The following is a 20,140-nucleotide window of genomic DNA, read 5'->3' as shown; positions in this document are numbered from 1 at the left end:
ATACAGCCATTTAACCTAAATTTTCCCAAACTCGATCGCTCCATTCTTTTCACCATGTTCTAATGCAACTGCGTCCATAGAACTAACGATATGTTACACAGTCTTAATACATTGCTATGGTATGTGATTTGCTACTTCTGCTAATGCATTCCAGATAAAAAAAAAAGTGGGAGTTCTATGGTTCTTCGCAGCATTGCTTGAATTCAGATTCAGATAAGAGAGAGAGAGAGAGAGAGAGAGAGGACTGCTAGTTACAATGAAAGTGTTATTGACTTTGAAAGCATGAACTCGTTCTGTAACAATCACTGAAGTCACAATTAAAAAAAAAAGTGGTGCATTGTTGTTTATCTAAAAAAGAACTGAATTTGAACTGATAACTTAAATTTCGCGGCATCCATAACAGATTACAAATTGGCGAATGCAAGTGATAACTTACTTAGCCATTAGATGGAAGGAAATACTAAAATTGGATAAGTATTAGATATGAAATGAGCATTTCACAATAATGCTAAACGTTAATCTTTTTTAGATAAATTTTGCTTTTCCATCATTTATATTTGTTCTTTATTCTAGCTGGACGAATTTCACTGATATTAATTTTTTTTTATCTGAGATTTCTACTGTAATCTTTGTCGAGTCGTCTCAGTTTTTATTTAAATTGGGTCATTTTTAGAGAATATCGGGGTTAAAAAAACGCCCAGATGGTTTTCGAAACAGTATAAAGGAGGAATGTCACGTCTTACTGATAGGGTTTACAATAATTTGGTATTTACAAATTTGGCGCTTATAAGGTTTCATCAAGCCTTAAAGACCCAAAACTTGTTGTGGTTGAATTTCTTAACCATAATTTAGTATAAAGCGGTGGTTAAAAAAAACGGTGGTTAAGTTAGTTTTAAGACTAAATTTATATTCAACTGTGTAAATTGTGATCCTGACGAGTTTGCCTGGTTTCGGGATTAAAGAAAAACGAGATTTCTGGAGGAAAAACCCTTCTTCCACCATATGGTACCGGCTTACTTTTATTTAAAAAGCCGCGAGATGAAGGCTTTTAATTTCCTGGACAGAGTTGGAACTCAGGTTTTTTTTTTTTTTTTTCAACAAAAAGATTTCGTCGGAGTTACGGAGGCTCTAAACTGATTGTTACAAATGACAATGAAATATGCTATCACAAATAACGTCTGTACAAGAACGCAATTTAAGCATTCTGAGATTATCTCCGATCATTTCCACAACTGTTTTTGATTCCATCATCATTTCCATTTTTTGAAAGTTAGCATCACTAGACACACTCCTTGGAAAGAAGTCAACGTATCCCCCCCCCATGGGCAAGATGCGTTGTGATATGTAACGAATCACATGTCTGTAGTCGGCATACATTGGTGGAATGCTACAAGAAGAGAACTGGTTCTCTAACAATATATACAAACCGTCATTCATCGGCCGACACGTTGAATACGTAATTCCGGACATCGAGTGGAACACGAATTTGCACAAAAACATTTAAAACCCAGGCTCACGACATGGGTTTTCATGGTAGAACCGCAATATGCAAGTCCAACATTACCCGAACTACTATGGAGCATCGTCTTCAGTGGTCCAAAGAGCATGTACAGAGGAAGATTGGTTTACTTTATTATATCAGCAATATTTTATTAACCTTTATGCGCGTTATGGAGTGGGTGTGGCAGATGTTCTGTGAACGTCTCTTACCAGTGTGCGTAATCCCAACCATCCCAACAGGATCATCCCATCGCCACCTCCTTTCTAAGGAGGTAGTGATGGGATGGTCCTGTTTTCCCTGGTTTCCACTTGGACCTCTGTTTTGGTGTCCGAACATCGGCCTCCGAGAATTATCTGAACATTCTGGACAATGTAATGCTTCCTACTTTGTGGCGTTTCTACGGAACTGACCATTGTCTCTTTCAGCAAGACCATGCACTGTGTCATAAGGCTACCGCTGCAACTGCATGGTCTGTGAACATGAATGTAATCATACTTTATTGGCTCAACAGAGTCCCGATACCAACCCTATTGAGCATATGTTGGATGAACTGGAGCGTTGGGTAAGGACTATTGTGCGGTGGGACGTCCTCCTCATAATAGTCCAGGACCCAATTACATGTCTGTTAGAAGAATGGTCCAAAATTCCTATTGATCGCTATCGTGGAAAGTAGGCTTTACAGGATCACTCAGTCATCGCAGAAAAATGAGGTCCTACATCTTATTAATGTGAGCACCATGGCTCTTTGATTCTCATTCTATGGTGTCCACTGACTTCTTTCCAAGCAGTGTAAATATTACCATAATTACGATGTTCAAGGAAGAGAATGAAATCATGCTATGGAAGTCATATTTCGCTGAGTGATGAGAACTGTCCAATCTCTCACATTAGACTCCTGGGATGCTAAGGCAATCGATGTGAAGTCAACGTCTATATTCAAGTAGTTTAGTCGTGAAATTACTTCACGCACAAACTTTGTTTACTTACACTTGGATAAAGGATGAAACCAAGAATATAATTTCTTGGGAAGTTTAATTCATTCTTGTGTAGCGTTTCAGTTAATGAAAAAGTTACAAAAGAGTTACATTAGGTTCTTATTAGAAAGAATGATAATAAATATGCATCATTATTTTATACGAAATAGGCAAACAATTACACATTAAAAGTAAAAGCTGTGAAGCTTATCGGGTTTCATAACTTTCAGTCTGAATTGCTTGTAATTGTATAGTTTAATTTTCATATCCTTCCCCATTTGTATTTAAGAATCTCCTGTAATTTCCGTATTCGGTTCAATGTCAGTGTTCATATTTCGTTTTGGTTGTAGAAGTGTAGTTTTAATCCTTTAAGCCACAAGCAGCAAATGATGAAGCTATCATAGATGATTTATTATTTTTTATCATTTTTTAAAAGCGTGTTATTCAGTCGTTAAAAGCAATTATTTGCGCAATTGTCTACGTTTATATTACAAGGGAAGAATAATTTTTATGTTTACCTTGTTGTTGTTGTTTATTCGCTTCCATAGAACAAAGGGGTCTGGAGGGAAATACAGCACAGGAGTATCTTTTGTCGTATCTGCATTTGTGTTCACTGCGTTATTCCTAATTATAAATTACCTTATTGTTATTAGAGGTTGATAAATCAATTTGCAGTCAGCTAAGATAACATTAAAATTTGGCAAAAAATTGTTTGCTTTATTATATCAGCAATATTTTTTTTTGACCTTCAAACTTTAAAGTTTAGAGCAGCAATAATACACTTCTTTAACAGTAGAACTAACGCGCAGACAAACCAGCCATAAGAACGTACGTACTTCACAGACATAATATACTTGCCTCATAGTCTTAGTTGCTTCGTCCATAAATAAAAAAACAACCAACCAACCAATTGATGACCAGTGACGGAACTTTTGAACATCATATGCAATATACGTAGCTTATGCAAACTGAATAAGGTTCTTTTTTCCTTCGTTCCTTTGAATGATGAATGTCACTACTCAGCCTTTGAATCCGATGGAAATAAAAAAGCCTTATCTAATGCATAAATGATAAATGCTTTGAAGAAGGCTGCATTATCCATTGAACTGTGATCTCACCATCATACGATGTCATGATGCCTGTGGCGGTTCGTCCATAAGGGCTGCAGGGCTACATTGAATGCAACTCCAGCGTTGAGTATATTAGCCAGTACTACTCGCTAGTATACTCAACGCTGGAGTTGCATTCAATGCAATTCCAGCGTTGAGTATACTAGCGAGTAGTATACTCAATAATACTCAATAAGCGAGTAGTATACTCGTCCCTTATGGACGAGCCGCCATTGAATGATACTATACCGTAATGTTATATCATGATGATATAGTATCAATATAATGAATGTGCACATATCTAAATCATAATATGTCACGATACTGTACTGTGATATTGCATTATGGTAATCTCCCATGATCATACAGTATCACGATGAAGTGCTATGGAGAAGAGCTTTGCCGTGAGAATTTTAGATATTTTTCAAACAATCTTTTGATGTTTCCTGTAGTTATTAAAAACACAGTAGGAAATATAACAGTTCATATTTGGAATTCGGGTTTACTTGGTGTGGAGATGAAAGTGAACAGAAACCTCAATGTGTTTTGTGTTATGAAGTGATGTCGCACGAGTGCATGAAACCTGCGAAACTCCGACGACATTTAGAAACTAAACATTGTGATTTAAAAAAGAAGCAAATTAAAAAAAAATTTTCAGCGACGCTTAGCAACATTAAATCATGGGAAAGATGTAGTTTCGGCCATGGGTCTATTAATACCAAGGAACGAAGCATCCTATCCCTTAAGTTTGCGCATAGCGAAAACAGGGAAACCTCATTCTATCGGGGAAAATTTACTACTTTCAGCTATAAAAGATGTGGAAAAATTATGTTTGGCAACAAGTTACTAAAAGATGTTGATTTGACTCCTCTTTCAATGACACTGTGGGTCGCAGAATTAATGATATGGCAGATGACACAGACTCTCAGTTAATCGAAAGAGTTAAGAAGAGCCCTGATTATGCGTTACAAATAGACGAGACTCCTGATGTTACAAATGATGCGCAGTTAATATGCTACGTAAGATATGCGCATGATAACAACATTCATGCGATATTCTGTTTTGTAGACCATTTTCATCCCGAACAATTGGAGAAGAAATATTTCACACTCTCAGTAATTACATAATACACAAAGGGATCCAGTGGGAAAAATGCACGGGCTTCTGTTCGGATGGAACTCGTGCCCTTACAGGCAGGCATAGTTCGGTGTTGTTTCTATGGTCAAGGAAGTGGCTCAGGATAAGAATCGGGTATATTGTTTCATACATAAGAAAAAGGTTGGCCTCCAAAGGAATGCCACCAGAATTTAAAACTGTGCTATAGAACGCTGTAAAGCGAATTCATTTTATTAAGGCTCAACCGTTAAATAACAGGTTATTTTCAGTACTCTGTGATGAAATGGGCAGTAGATATATACAACTTTTCTTCTTTCTGAAATTCGTTGGCTTTCCAGGGGTAAAGTACTAACAAGATTAGTTCAATTAAGACACGAAGTTTTATTCTTTGTAAATGAACGTAATTCTAATTTTGCATCAGTCCTTGTTGACCAAGCATGGTTATCAACACTATCCTATATTTCATTCATTTTTTTCGAAATTAAATGAACTAAATCTCTCCCTTCAGGGAAATTCTTTAATTGTTATTGATGCCTACGACAAAATAAAGGCATTCGAGAAAGGACAAAAAAACTGGTGTTGTGGATTAGTTATGTAAAAGACAGATAATTTTTTACCTTTTCCAACATTGGAATCCTTTTTAGTGGAAAATGATATTTATGTTGATTCTGAGTTTCTCGAAAGGGTTTGTGACCACCTCAAAACTCTGAAAAGGAATTCATATGCGCACGACCACGTGGATGGCACTTTGTGGCTGACATCGTGAGTTGGACTGTTTATAGATATCGGGTAGGACCTCACATAACAGGATGTCTTACATTTTTTTTGCTGGTCATGGAAAACTCGTCGGGAAATAAAGCGATTCGCCTTATTTCCGATACAAACTTCGTATCGGAAGTTTGTGTGTGTGTGTGGGGGGGGTATTAATGAATTTGGGATGTTCTGAGTGAAATTTTTGGGTATATACAGGGGATGGTTTGGACAGGAGAAGCGATGAGCGACGCCATCCATGATGGAATCCATGGATGTCAAGTTCGTCTTCAGTATTATGATGAATGGAGTAAGATAAGAATGGCATTTTCCCTCGTCTCACAACGTACTTAGCGAGTGGAACAGTTTACATATCGCAGGTCGAATCTGAGAGTGCGTGAAGATAAAAGTTGCTGTGGGCATAGCTTCATGAGTATGGGTAGATGAATGGGGATAACATCTAAAATATAAAAGTTGCTGTGGGCAAATAAATGGGGATTTCAGTGGGATGGCGATGATTTATCCATTGATTTTCCCACTGAAAATCGGAAACTGATACCTTTTATTTGTTTAATAAAAATTAAAACTTTGTCAAGTGATGATACAATTTTAATCGTTTACTTCCAACTTAAAATATTATAAAATGTTATAAAAGGCTCATTTTTTCAAAAATGTTGGTAATCCCCACATACATTTAAAAAAAATACATAACATAGTGGTCCGTAGAATTGTTTTAGACATTTTACGGGTCCTTGGGCTTAGATAGGTTGAGAAACGCTGCATTAGACGAATCAGAGTACCGAACTTAGGTGCTTTATCATTAGCAGGATAGATTGTAAAAGAATTCAAAAGAAACTGCTTGGTGGATTTTACTGGCTGCATTAAATGTCGTTAGTGTGGAAACTTTTCGTAGCATTTAGGATTAGTGTACAGCAAGCCATCCGATTAAAACATTTCTGGATTGTTTTCTTTTGCTAGGAGAGCAACAATTATTTTGATGTTTTGCAAAGTCAGTTAGTATAGTTCTATTTTTTTTTTTTTTAATTCTTGTTGATATTACCATTTCGAGTCTATTTCAGTTTTTCAGCATGTCTGAAAGTACGACAGAATGCAAAGGGTAATAGTGCCGATTTTAACGAGAAATTGTGATCAGAATCGTTTTGTACGCTCCTGTAGGTATTTAATTAGTTGGAGAATCTCGGTTGTATCATAGACCAGGTCTTGATCTACGTCACTCTTTCATCCATTTTAATGAAATGGATGAAAGAGTGACGATGGATGGTTCCTAATTTCGTCAACAAGAGATGTCCATCTACTTTTTAAACTATTATCAAAAACATCAAATGCTTCAGGTCTGCTGATTATTTTATCTCTTTTATCTTTTATATTGTTTTATAATAACCGAAATTTTTTTTTCCTGATATTTTACCCACATCGAAAGAAAACTTGATGCCCATGCGTCGTTCTTTGAAAGTCTGCCATTTTGTTTGAAGCAGAAATCTCAAAGAACACGAGCAGGTGCTTCTCGATAAAATGAAGTCGCTTGGCGGATTTACTTCTCTGCTATGTAAAGTAGTATCATCTGGTCAATTCGGAAATTTTTTGATCGTGTCTCTTATACCATGCATATAATACATTGCAACTCAGATTAATCATTTTTATCTGGTCAAAATCTGTGTTTAGTTCCGGAAGTTGAGCATCTCATTTGAATCATACACAAGTTCCTTAATCCATGCCACACGTACTTCAGTCAGAAACGAGAATGCTGTTTGGCTAGAAAGGCATATAACTTCGAATCCAATCTATTATACGAAATGCCTTTCTGAGGTTATTTCAAATGAAGAATCGGTTAGTTTGTCTCATAAGGGAAGGAAGTTTGCTACAGTTTCCAGTTATCTCTTGTTAATAAATTCTGTGTAGTCAAACCTAGAAATGTCTATTTGTGGATTTTGTTTTTGCATTTTACTGAAACTAATGTAGGTTTAAGCCTCAAACCGCGTTGACTCTTTTTCGATTGGATTTTATGCTAGTTGAAAATTCAATGCACGTTTCTCGAACTTTAACAATATTTAAATTAATAGCTATGACCAGCTTTATTTATTAATTTAGTGCAAAGTAAAGAAAATTTACAATGTTTTTACAATGTTTTATACGCATCTTGCAACAAGACCATATCCAACCAATTCCAAAGAAAGGAAATAAAAGCTGACTATCAGCCCATTTCGCTCACTTCAGTATTATCTGAAATAATCAACTAATTCACCGCATAGAAGTCAACTAGTTAATCAGTGACCACCAATATGAATTCCGCTACTCAATCCACAGCCGAGATCCTTGACAACATCACTCATCTATAGATTTAAACGATGAAAAGGATTGATGAAACCTTTGCAGTCGCTCGAGACATTGCCAAAGCAACTGATCTGGTCTTCCACAAAAGGCTGTTTAGCAATTACTACTGCAAATGGAATGCCAATTTTTCCTCTGGTCGTTCATTAGTTATCGTGATGGATGGCATCCTTTCTACAGATTTCCCCATCATCGCTGGGTACCTCATATTGATGGGATACTCCGGCACTGATAAAGTATCTCTTTTTCATAAATGGATAAGAGATCCATTTCCTATCCTGTTTCTTCAATTCCTAAATGACTTTCTCTTACTACCCTCCAGAGTTTATATTTCCTACGCTACAAAATATTCCACAATCAATGCTCTAAACACTGATTTTCTTTATAATTTCGGTTGGGTGAAAATACCATTGTCAACTTTAGCATCAAAACGCATACCAACGCCTTATTGTTTCACTCAAAAAAGGCCACAATTCATTTAGCTCACCTTTAATGATATCTAGATCTATATATGAGATTTTATGTATCTTCCTGGACTCACATCTCTAGCATCTCCTGTCATAAGAACATACGTCTATCACATCCCTATCTTACTCTGTATCCAGAAAAGTAGCGTCCTTTTTCGCTCAAGACATCGCGTGTAATCCATCTCCTAAAATGCTTCATGTTATCCAGAAGCTCTCTCTCTCTCTCTCTCTCTCTCTCTCTCAGTCTCGTCCCAGTCACTATCTCATAGACGTATTGTTTGCGCCTTATATCTCTTTCACAGATATTTTCATGGGCTCTATTCTACTGAGCTAACTGATACCATTCCTTCATCTCAAGCCCATAAATACACGAGCAATTTCTGGTCAACATCCATTCACTCCAGCTTCAAATATCCCAAATTAACTTCTCGTACTCTTCCATTCCTTTTATTACTGTGCTTCGAAACGGCTTTCTTCATACCATTTTTCCGAGAAATACAACACACCAAAAACAAAAACAGATTTCGTCACTAACGTCTTTCTAACTTGGAATACAACTTCCTATTACGGAGTTGAAAGGAAACTGGCGAAGCTTTCGCTCTCAAGACATCCTAAATAGAAATAATAGAAATCAAATCCAGATTCATTGTATATTAAAAAATTTTTGATATGATTGTGCAGCATGTTAGTTCTTCCTTACGCTAGCAACCATCTAAAAGCGCTATGCAATAATAAACTGGTTACATTTAATGCTCCGCATGATTCACCTGGTTATTCGGTACTAGATTATTTCACTCAGTTGCCAAGTGATTAATTCACTTAAGACACGTTATTAATTCTTTTGGTTAATTCAGTTAATTATACTTGGTTTATGTGTCGCTTTTTAATAACTGAACTGTAATTTAGAAGTTTCCTGAGCTTCTGACGCTGTATATTTTTCTAGCTCTTAACTTCCCAGAGAAGTTACTAATTTTTAAACAGCAAAATATGTAGTTGTAGTATTCTTATTAAAATATATGAGTGAATTTCTAGAATTCTCATTTAATTATTATATAGTTGGCTAATACTGTTGTTTAAGAATCGAAATTGATCCCATAACATGCATTCAAACTTAGATTTTCGTTACGTTTAACGTCCAATTTTCATTACAATTTTAATAGGAAAATTTATGTGATTCCGATCGCATCACAGGAAAACTCAACATCACGTGGAAAATATTTTGTAATTTACCTAAAATTTTTTCGTGAATATAGCACGGCAATTTGCCTTTCGTAAAGTTATTAAGATCGACCTAGACTATTGTTATTCTCTTGTTATTATCATTCGTGTAATAGATAATCCATAAATGAAACATAAACTTTCGGCACTTTATAGCATGAAGTGCTATAAAGTGCTGAATATGAGAAAGTGTGCATTGGTTACAGTGTAGAATATTTATGAATATCGGATTGTTTCATACAAAATGATAGGCATGAGAAAGAGTCATCGAGGAAGTAGATTAGTGTTCAATTTCGGATTAAAAGAAAGTCAAACGAGTTACTTGGAATAGATTTAACTTTTTTGGAGGAATTCTTTTTGCAGTTTATGAGCATATGTCTTACAAAGCAAAAGAGGTGAACAACAGAAGATAAACTGTATGTGTAACTGAATATATAGAAATAATGACTGGATGGATGGTAAATTTATTTATTGTTGTTTTTAACTATAATTACTGGATCTCTAACTAATGAAAACTAAAATATCTTAGTGAGAATCACTTTCGCTAAATTTTATTCACAGTTTGTTGTATAATCAGCACATTTCGAAAAACAAATTAGACTATTTATTGAAGTCTACGACATTCAAATATTATCTGATTCTTCGTGTCTAATTTTACATGCACCGTTTCCATTTCAAGAAGAGTGGCACAAATTTAACTCGAAAATTTTAGTCAAAATTAATTAGCAATGTCATAAATTCTTCCTTCTCGATACAATTTCTGTAGATCACATTATAGGATACATTCTCTGATGTTTAAAGCATTTCCACAACAGACATGCTTCACTCAGTGAGAGTTGATTCTCTTTAGGATCAGGGCCTTAAGAGTGCACTGACTACCAACTAATTCTTTTCGGTACCTCAACTAAAGAGATTTTATCGATCTAAAATTTTGTCGAGATCTGTTGCATTTAGTTTATCTAGCTATCTAGTGTTTGATTCTGTGTTACAGTTGAGGCATTAGTTCTTAAGAGAAGGATCAGTTAGTGCTTTAATTATTTTGCATTTAAAATGTTTAACAGTTTAATATGTACGACTGACAGATTCTTTTTCATGCTTTTCTTGTTTCTTTTTATTGTTTTCCTATCATATTAACAGAAGAGCATAAAGAAATCATTTTATCTATGAACACTAATCTATACTGATTTCGTAAAACAAATAATACATTTTCTTCAGAAATATAAGCATCTTGTGTGTTGTCATTTCATTTTTGTCACACTTCAACCATCCTATATATGATGACAAATTTATTTTTGTCCAAAATTTCTTCTTTTGTTTAATTAATTTTATCTGCAATATACCTTTCTAGAGATTAGAGACTAATGTAGAGACTACTAGAACCAAAAGACTAGAAAGACTAATTATGGTACTTTTTTTTAAGCCTCTTCAGTCTTCCATTGAATTGGAAGACTATAATAATAATAATAATAATAATAATAATAATAATAATAATAATAATAATAATAATAAACTGATTTTATGTAGTTTCTCATGTCTCATAATTTTGTAGACTAAAAAAATAAATAAAAATTTTGATATTAATATAACCAAGAACATTAGTCTTTACTACAAAGGAATTATTCAAAGATGATTTTTAACAATTCAAAACTAATTTATACAAATTGTTTGATTCCAAATTTGTTTTCTTAGTTTGAATTCAAATCTTAGATAATATTTTCTAAATGTTTCAAGAAGAAGCTGGTGAAGTGTTCTTAGATGGAGGTGGCAAGAATTTTTTCCTTTGCAAATTCGAGTGTTTTTTTTTTTCCGAAGCAAAAACACAAGCCTGAGAATACACTCAATCGATAGACCTAATACAGTGATGTCTCATCCTCTTATTTGCCTCCGGAAAATATACTTCAAAATTCTAAACAGACCAAGTCAGAGCAAGAACGATTCACGTAGCCTGACCCTAATATTGATTTTAGGTCAAGCGTACAAGTGAAACTTTTTTTATCTTTAAATTTAAACAAGTTTCAAATAAATTCCTGGATATTGCTTTAAAAATATAGCTGGAGATGAAAGGTGAAAGGATATTTGAAATAATATTTACGCGTACTGAATTAAAAATAAAAATCGAAAACCTTAGCAGTTTATGTACTTAATAAGTTCATTGGATATTGTACAACTAAAATAAATAAATATAAGTAATGAATAAATAATAATTGAAGCAAACCAGTGCCTGTGCGCTTCACAACTATATTCCTAGGGAAGGAGTGTCCTAGATTCGATTCTCGTCGGTGACGCGAGGAACTGAAGGATCTTCCTCAGCCAAGTTAGTCGGTCTTGGGCGTAGACAGCAGGGTTTTTTCCCCTAGTTTATCCTGGGTTTTTTTCATCCCGCAAAGCAGGCAAACCGGCCTTGAGAACTCAACACTACGGACATTGGATACACCCTGGCGTAGGGCTGACCACTTTATCCTGTGAACGGTTTGAGGTCCGATGATTAATAAATCCTCGACACCGCAAGATAAAAGAGGATAAAAGGAAGATGATGAGATGATGCAAACCAGTAAAACAAACAAATAAACTGAATAATCATTAATTAAGGAAATAAGTGAAATACTTATACATTATATAAGTCAACATGTAGTTTTGAAATAAATTTTCAATCTACGTGAAATAAATAAAAGGATATTCAGCATTTGCTTCAGTACTGTTTTTGTTAGCATAACCTTTTTTCAATTGGGACGTGTTGTAAGAGGTTTTAAAAATAAATGAACTAACTCCTGTAAATGTATCCACCCCGCATTACTTGAAAGCAATGCGTTGCTTTTAGTTGAAAGTTGCCGATGTATTTTTGTACTGAGGAATTTTACATATTTGAGTAGAAATATCGTGTTCTCCTGAAATTTAGCATCAGAATGAGTATGATGTGTGAAATGAACAGATGTAAAGTACAGCAGAAAAACTTTGTGTCTGTTGTAAGCTGTATTATTATTGCTACCGCTAAACATGCTTTAACTTAACAAGAATGGAATCTCATCGAAACTTCGACTCTTATTTTTTGAGTGATTTTAGCTCTTCAGAAAGAAGTGAAGAATTTTACTTCCAAAGTCTCATGCATTAATAATGACAGTTGAGATTATTTTCAAGTAATTTACCTCTCTCTGGATTGTGGTATGAAGGAAGGGGTGAAACGTAGACTTGCTTTACAATTTTCAATAGATTGTAAGCTACGTTTGCCATCAAGGAAATAAAAGGCTTCTCAAAATATTTGAGATATTAAAATTAGTATTCTTCAGTTAATCAGTTTTTCAGTATTGACTCACTTTACTATTCTTTCCCTTTTCGGATATGTCGTGGCCATGTACAACCTATAATTCTGTACTGGAATTGTTTTACGACAACTAATGTTAACTCGCAGTGGGGAAAGCAATTTGTTCCTGCCAGCCCGAGATGAGCTTGCTTGCGTCCACTTTAGCCTACTGCAGATCGGAATTTATCAGAATTGATAATTCTATTAATTGCGTGTGCATGCCTGTTTGCATGTTTATTTATTTATTTATTTTTGGGGGGGGGATGAGAAAGGGAAGTTAAAAGAAGCAAAAACCATACTACTCGTTATGAGACCCTGCTCACTCATCTTCATTTGAAAAGCCTTGATGACGGTTCGTCTCTTCATAGATGGGGTATGGGGGCGGGGGGAGTCCGAACCTAAGTATTTCTAAACGAAATGCAAATATATCGTTGTTTTTGAGACTATGCTAGTAATGTTTAACATTGGCTTATCAATTTTTTTTTATTATTAATTTATTTATCCGCTTCAACTCATATCTACATTAATATTTCATAAGAGTTTTAAGGAAGAAAGTGCGTAACCAGTCTGAGACGGACATAGCACGGTTCTTTTTCAAATTTGAGGCCTTTTATTGGCATCAAACAGGAAAGCCTGAGAATGCACTTAATTGGCAGATCTGATGCACTGATGTCTCATATACTTAGGTGCTTCTAGAAAATATAAATTAGTAAGAATCTTTGCCTTTATATGGTTCGATGCCTTCCTTTCTGGTAGTACTCTACAACCGACGTTGTGTTCTTGAAAGAGTAAGAAGCAATATCTTCTGATTGATAAGATGATCTTTTGTGATGCTTTAGGAATAAAGAATACTTCTAAGTTAATTTTAACATTTTTCCCCCTAGAGCCAGTTTTACCTTTTTATTTTCCTAAGAAAGGTCAAACTTGCTAAGTTTAACTTTTCTTTCCTCCTACTATTAACTACCAATAAGTTATTATCATGCGAAAAAATGTGTACACTGTGACCAAACTCTTCAAAGCAACAGATCATCATTTCAAGAAGCAAATCATTCGCTGACAGATATGCATTACTCCACGGGGAAAGGTGTACACCGTATGGTCCTTATTCTGTGTGCACCGAAGATATCAACGAATGCAGAGGAATGTGTAGTTGGAGAAACTAGTCGATAAACTTGATAAGTTTTATCGATATTGTCAGATGGCCTTCTATCACTGAGATTTGTTGTTGCCTTTACTAATAATATTTGTTTATGAACTCCTAATATATTTTGCTGTTTGTTGAAACGTCTGGTACTTATTTACTATATATTATATTGTTTTTATTCTCTATGTACATCACTGCTTTCTTTAACTGAGGCCAGAAATATGCGCTAATTAATCTTTTGATTATTCTACGGTATCCTGTAGTGGCTTTGTTTTTTTGTCTAAACTAAGATTCTATTCGAGTCGCTAACAAGTTAATAAAACTAAAAACTACCATCACTAATGTCGTGCAATACATTATGATAAGCTCCGTTTTTTTCCCTTTATTAAAAGCAATTATTTAAATATTATTTGACTTATCAGAGAATTATTTATGTCTCAAATAAATGTATACGTTTTTGACGGAATGATATTCTCAATTAAGTACTATTTAAACTTTTTTTATTTTTATTTTGAGAACGATTCTAAACTTAGGTTTAGATAGGAAAGTTTCCTTTGCATTAAGAAAAAACATAACTTGAACAAAAAAAAATTCTTTAACGTTAGACTGTTATCTAAGATGTGCAGATTCTAAAAGCTACAAAAAAGGAAAGAAAGGATACCCAGAATGCAATTTTAAAATCCCACCGAACTTTATTATTAATGTCTCCGTTCCTTTACTTAATACGGTTTACGTTTTTATGAGTGGCATAAATGGAAAACACACCGAACTGATTTAAGAAACGTCTGGTTATGTAGAAGATGAATAGACAAGCCTTTGTACACCCGTCTTCTTTGATAAATCAAAACTGCCGCATTTTAAAACTTTGTTATTAGAGCTATTCTAGATGGCATCCATTTTCTGATTAACACGGGATTCTGCTTACTGCTGAAAACGGGAGATCGCATTAGGAGACTTAACAACCATGCTACCTTGTGGAGTACGCGTTGCCCAAGGCAAATATGAAGCGAACACAGTCAAACGCAAGTAAACCTCACTAGTGTTATTGTCACGGACATTCATACTGGCGCTGTCGAAGTGACGTCTCCTATGCTACACCACTTTGCGAACGGATGGAGTTCCATTTGGCAAATTCCCGAGAGTCGAGCAGGGAAGGCGGAAGAAAATGCAATTTGTCAACCAGTAAGTATCAGCAAGAGAGCCAATTGCCCGTAACCGTCATGTTGGCAACACTCTCTAACATGAAACAGGGTATCATCGTTGATTCCAATTTGACAAAAGTCCCAAGACGTCCATTTGTTTTATCAATCTCGACAAGATCATCAGGAAGAGAAAGAGACCTGTCAAAATGAATGTTACTCACTACATTGGAAAAGCCAAAATTTAATGTGGATGAACATTAAACGATGTTGAAAGTTGAGAATTGTCATACTTACTCGAATACATGCGTGACACTGGCTATTTAATTCATACAGAATACTTTATTCGTAAAATTAAGTCTCATTATAGATTTTTCATAAAATTTAATTTTATGTACAATAACGGTACAGCAGTAGATGGACTTGAGAGAGAGAGAGAGAGAGAGAGAGAGAGAGAGAGCAATGATGTCAGGTCGATTTCCTTAATGCAGCATAAGGTTGTTAAGGTGTAAGCATCTTTATATATTGATAAGTTAGCGGAAAAATACGTATCAAGAAATTCAGAGTTTTAATACAACATTTTTAAAATTGTACCTGGGCAAAGTGACAGTCTGTTATATATATATATAATAAAACAGTACCATAAATAATTTTAATAGCTTAATATATGTTTCCCACTAGTTGAATGACTACTGCCTGAGCCAAATATTGTAAGCAAATGATATCAGAACCTCACCTTCATAATATTTTCTTCCCTTTAAACACTAATAGACCTTGTTAGGAACAGATTCTTTTGGTTGGCGATATTTGTGTTTGTGCAAGAATTAAGCATTATTTACAATCAGCTGCAGGCTGTTAGCTAATAATTTCTAATTTATTTTTCGATTTTCCTTAAATGTTATACTGCTAAATGTTCATCGATTTCTGACCTCAAGAGACTGTTTTTTTTTTAAATAATATTATTATTATCTCTCTTCATTACGCCTTTTTAAGGCGCAAAATCACAAGGACTTACACCGATACAGTTATGACTGGTATAGGTGTAGGGATACGGTTATTAAAGGTAGATTCGTATTGTCCGTCCGCATTCATGTATATGCAACTCATTTCTTGAACTCTAGACTGACAAGGTTTATTAAAATTCGGTATTTGGAATTCTGATAAAAAATAGTTGGGCTGTTTCTGTTTCAATCATACCATTTTTAGGAAGAAAACGTAAAATTGTATATCCCAATATTCCAGCTCTGTTTAGTGGAATTTAGTCCCATAGGATTTAGGATGTTCAATAGAATATATCTAAGGAGTTCAGGTTAGCTTCACTCAGATTATTTTCTGGTAAAATATGACAAAATATCATAGTTTTTCATATTTTACAGCAAAATTATTTATATGAATAACAGTACAAAGTTATTTATACGAATGACAGCACAAATTTATTCATATGAATAACAGCACAAAGTTATTTATACGAATAACAGCACAAATTTATTCATATGAATAACAGTACAAAGTTATTCATATGAATAACAGTACAAAGTTATTTATATGACTAATTCTGTACTGATCGGGTGGACTTCATAACATTTCATACACTAGGCCAGTAACTTCAGACATACTGATCACTGTTTCTTTTATCACACTATCCTTCGACAGAACACTGTTTGAATACAATTAAATGCACCATTGACGATAGTGCTTGCAAAAATAAATACCTGAAATATCGACATTGAAAACTTCATATGTGAACAGTTTTAGACAGTATTGTATGTGAGCAATTGTACATAAAAAAATCTACGAACAGTTCACTGAATACATTATTATGTAGTAATTTTCTTCTGGTCCTTAAGATCATTTAGTTCGATTCATTAAGCCATTTCAGTTTTGGTTTCAACCTGACAGTTTTAAAGGCAAACTTAAGTCTGAGAAAGTTATGTCAATGTTGTTCCTTAAAGATACGATGCGAATTCATCGATATTTAATCAAAAGACAGTTTTGATTAACAGTTTTGAAGTTTTCGAATGACAATTCACAGAAAACAAATTCACAGTAAAAGCATTTCATCGAATGGCAATTTATGGAACAACAATTCACAGAAAAGGCAACTCATCGAATGGTAATTCAAACGGACAATTCATTCTCAGAAAAAAAATCCGTTTATCGAACAAACATGAAGCAGAACCACAGTTTAATGAATAGCAATTTATCGAAATACCAGTTCATCGAGTAAGCAGTTTAGCGAACAGCAATTCGTTGAAGTTACCTTTCTTGCTAAATATTGTTGTAAAAGTTTCCGTAACATTACTTGTTTTTGGACTTTACACATAAAATGTGTTTTGACTAACGTTATTTCATGTACAAATGGCCTAATTGAAATTAAATTTAACGAGGTTTAATAGCATTCTAACAAAAAAATAAAAAATAAAATAAGAAGGAAATTAAAAATGACAAAAATTTTTGTCAAAATTTTTGAAATTTTTTTGGAGAAATTTAATCAAAATTGACCTATGTAGACAAATGCCCCATAATTTAGAAAAAAATTAGCAGTTTTCTTTTCTGTCTTCGGATTTCTTTTCCAATATGCGCTATTTCCTTCTTTATGCTCTAAGAAAATATTGGGTAATAATAATAATAATTTCTTTTTCATGCAACATAATCGTTTCACAACCAAAGTTTATTCACAATGGCGTTTCATTTTTCCCCAAAAAACAAAGTACACAAATTATTTTCGTGCTTTTTTGTCAACTGAACATCGAAATAATTTAATAAGAACGACATAGTTAATATTGATATCAACATTTCTTTAGTTGAATGCTAACCAGAAGAAATTATTTATAAACTTTAAATGAAATAAAAAGTAGTGTTGTTTATTTCATTGAAAACTACGGGATCCACTTGTTAGATTTAAATGTCTATGACCTTTCCATAAGCAAATGGAAAAGCCATGCAAAATTTGGTGGTAGTTTAAGGTAGTAAATGCATCCCAGAGAAAGAAAATTTCATTTATTTTTGTACATGAGCTAATTCTCAAAACATTTTTAAAACAAATGATTAAAAATCAGAACATGTCACAGAAAATTTTGATTTAGAAGAAAGTCTTAAAATCAGTTTCAAGAAGTAGAATGTTATTAGCCTTAATAATTTTTATCTTCGCAAAAATTAACGCATTATACAAAAACGAGAGACAAGATAACACATTTACAGTATCAGGACAAGAAGATCTGTTTGATGTTATATAAATCCAACAATAGAACAACGCCACACATACACAACGTGGAGAACTCACATCATAGGATGCTCATAATTTAATTAGATTTTTCTTTGTCCTTATCTTTATAAGGACTGGCTTAAAGGGGACGAAGCAAGAATGCTTTTCATATTCTCCGTTATCTGTAGAGGACAGTGTAAGGATAAGGTGTTATTGAGCTATTAAAGCTCTGATCATGGCAGGAGGGTAACAGCAATGGCCGAGCCTCAGTTAGAACTTCATTGACTACAGCATTGCCATCCATTATTTTATTTTACCCTCCAAGGGTATTTTGGATTGAATGAATCAATCACCGCATTTCACGGTCGATTGATTCATCCTAACCCGATTTTATTTTATTTATTTGTCCTTATATATAAGGACTGGCTTAAAGGGGCGAAGCAAGAATGCTTTTCATATTCCCCGTTATCTGTAGAGGACAGTGTAAGGATAAGGTATTATTGAGCTATTAAAGCTCTGATCATGGCAGGAGGGTAACAGCAATAGCCGAGCCTCAGTTAGACCTTCATTGGCCACAGCATTGCCATCCATTACCCTCCAAGGGTATTGGACTGAATGAATCAATCACCAACTATTTAAGTAAAGGTGAAATCTCAAAAAATCGGACGATCTCTAGGCCACTCCATAGTGGGCGAAAGACCGTCCATATCTCAGCGTTGGTTCCACTCAGTGACGGGCTCCCCCACCATGGAGCAGAACCGCTCAAATTCCGAAGAAAATAATTCACCGACAAAGCCCCTAAGCGGGCCATGCCGGAGAACACTTTCCCCGGAGACTCAAATTGCTCCCTTAAGGCAAAAACCTTAAGAGAGCGAACTCAAAAACTCTCGAATCTCATCGCCCAAGGGGGTAACAGCCGAACCTCAGTTAAACTTCATTGGTACAGCATTGCCATCCATTACCCTCCAAGGTATTAATGAATCAATCACCGCATCTCACGGTCGATTGATCCTTCCAATCCTTATTTATTTGTCCTTATAAGGACTGGCTTAAAGGGGCGAAGCAAGAATGCTTTTCATCTTCCCCGTTATCTGTAGAGTAAGGACAGTGTAGGGTAAGGTGTTATTGAGCTATTAAAGTTCTGATCATGGCAGGAGGGTAACAGCAATAGCCGAGCCTGAGTTAGAACTTCATTGACTACAGCATTGCCATCCATTACCCTCCAAGGGTATTGGATTGAATGAATCAATCCACCAATATATATTTTCATAAAATTATTGTAATATTATGATATAAATTAATTAAAGTGCATGATTTATTCTTTAGAAATTTTTCCAATTATTTAAAATAATTCAAAATATTTAAAAAGTGGAAAATAAATTTTAAGTTACATTATTATTTAAGAAAAACACATGGAAATAACTGAAAATAATAAGCTGCGTAAAGTATGTGTATCTCCCAAAATATAAAACAGAAGTTACAATATAGAAAGACGACAGTTTGATAACTGAACACGTTTTTTCAAATTTTGCTGTCTCCATGAGAAACAAATAATTTTTCAAGTACAATAAACGTACGATGGGGTGTTTCTCTCTTATCCTTTTCATTTCCTAGAGGGTCCTACTACTAATCACACATATTACGATATTTAACTTTTACAATTACTACGTGTTTCTCTTAAAGAATTCTCAAAATGTACACGTAGTTTATACTTTCGACCTCTTTCGTCAATTGCTTTCAGATATAAGAATGCACTCACAGTTTCTGCCATGACTTAGCATTCCTCTTAGAAACAATTATGATAATAAAGGCTTGTTTTATTTTAAATTAATACAAGTCACGGATATTTAGAGTGTTCTCTAAACGAGAT

General features: G+C 34.4%; 1 protein-coding gene across 1 annotated transcript in view; it reads left to right on the top strand.

Moving 5' to 3' along the window:
• The first annotated feature begins 1,967 nt into the window (after positions 1 to 1,967).
• LOC150107564 (transcription factor AP-2-epsilon-like) overlaps positions 1,968 to 20,140 on the top strand; it is a 159,353-nt gene continuing 141,180 nt past the window's right edge. The window contains exon 1 of the mRNA XM_090392130.1: positions 1,968 to 2,063. Coding sequence (XP_090248256.1) covers positions 1,968 to 2,063 — 96 coding nt within the window. The remainder of the gene's footprint in view (positions 2,064 to 20,140) is intronic.

Source organism: Typopeltis vanoorti, chromosome 4 (genome assembly GCF_054136105.1).
Source record: "Typopeltis vanoorti isolate ZY-2024b chromosome 4, IOZ_Tvanoo_1.0, whole genome shotgun sequence".
Taxonomy (NCBI): Eukaryota; Metazoa; Arthropoda; class Arachnida; order Uropygi; family Thelyphonidae; genus Typopeltis; species Typopeltis vanoorti.
Note: the sequence above shows the minus strand (reverse complement) of the source record. Positions and strands in the feature narration are given on the sequence as shown.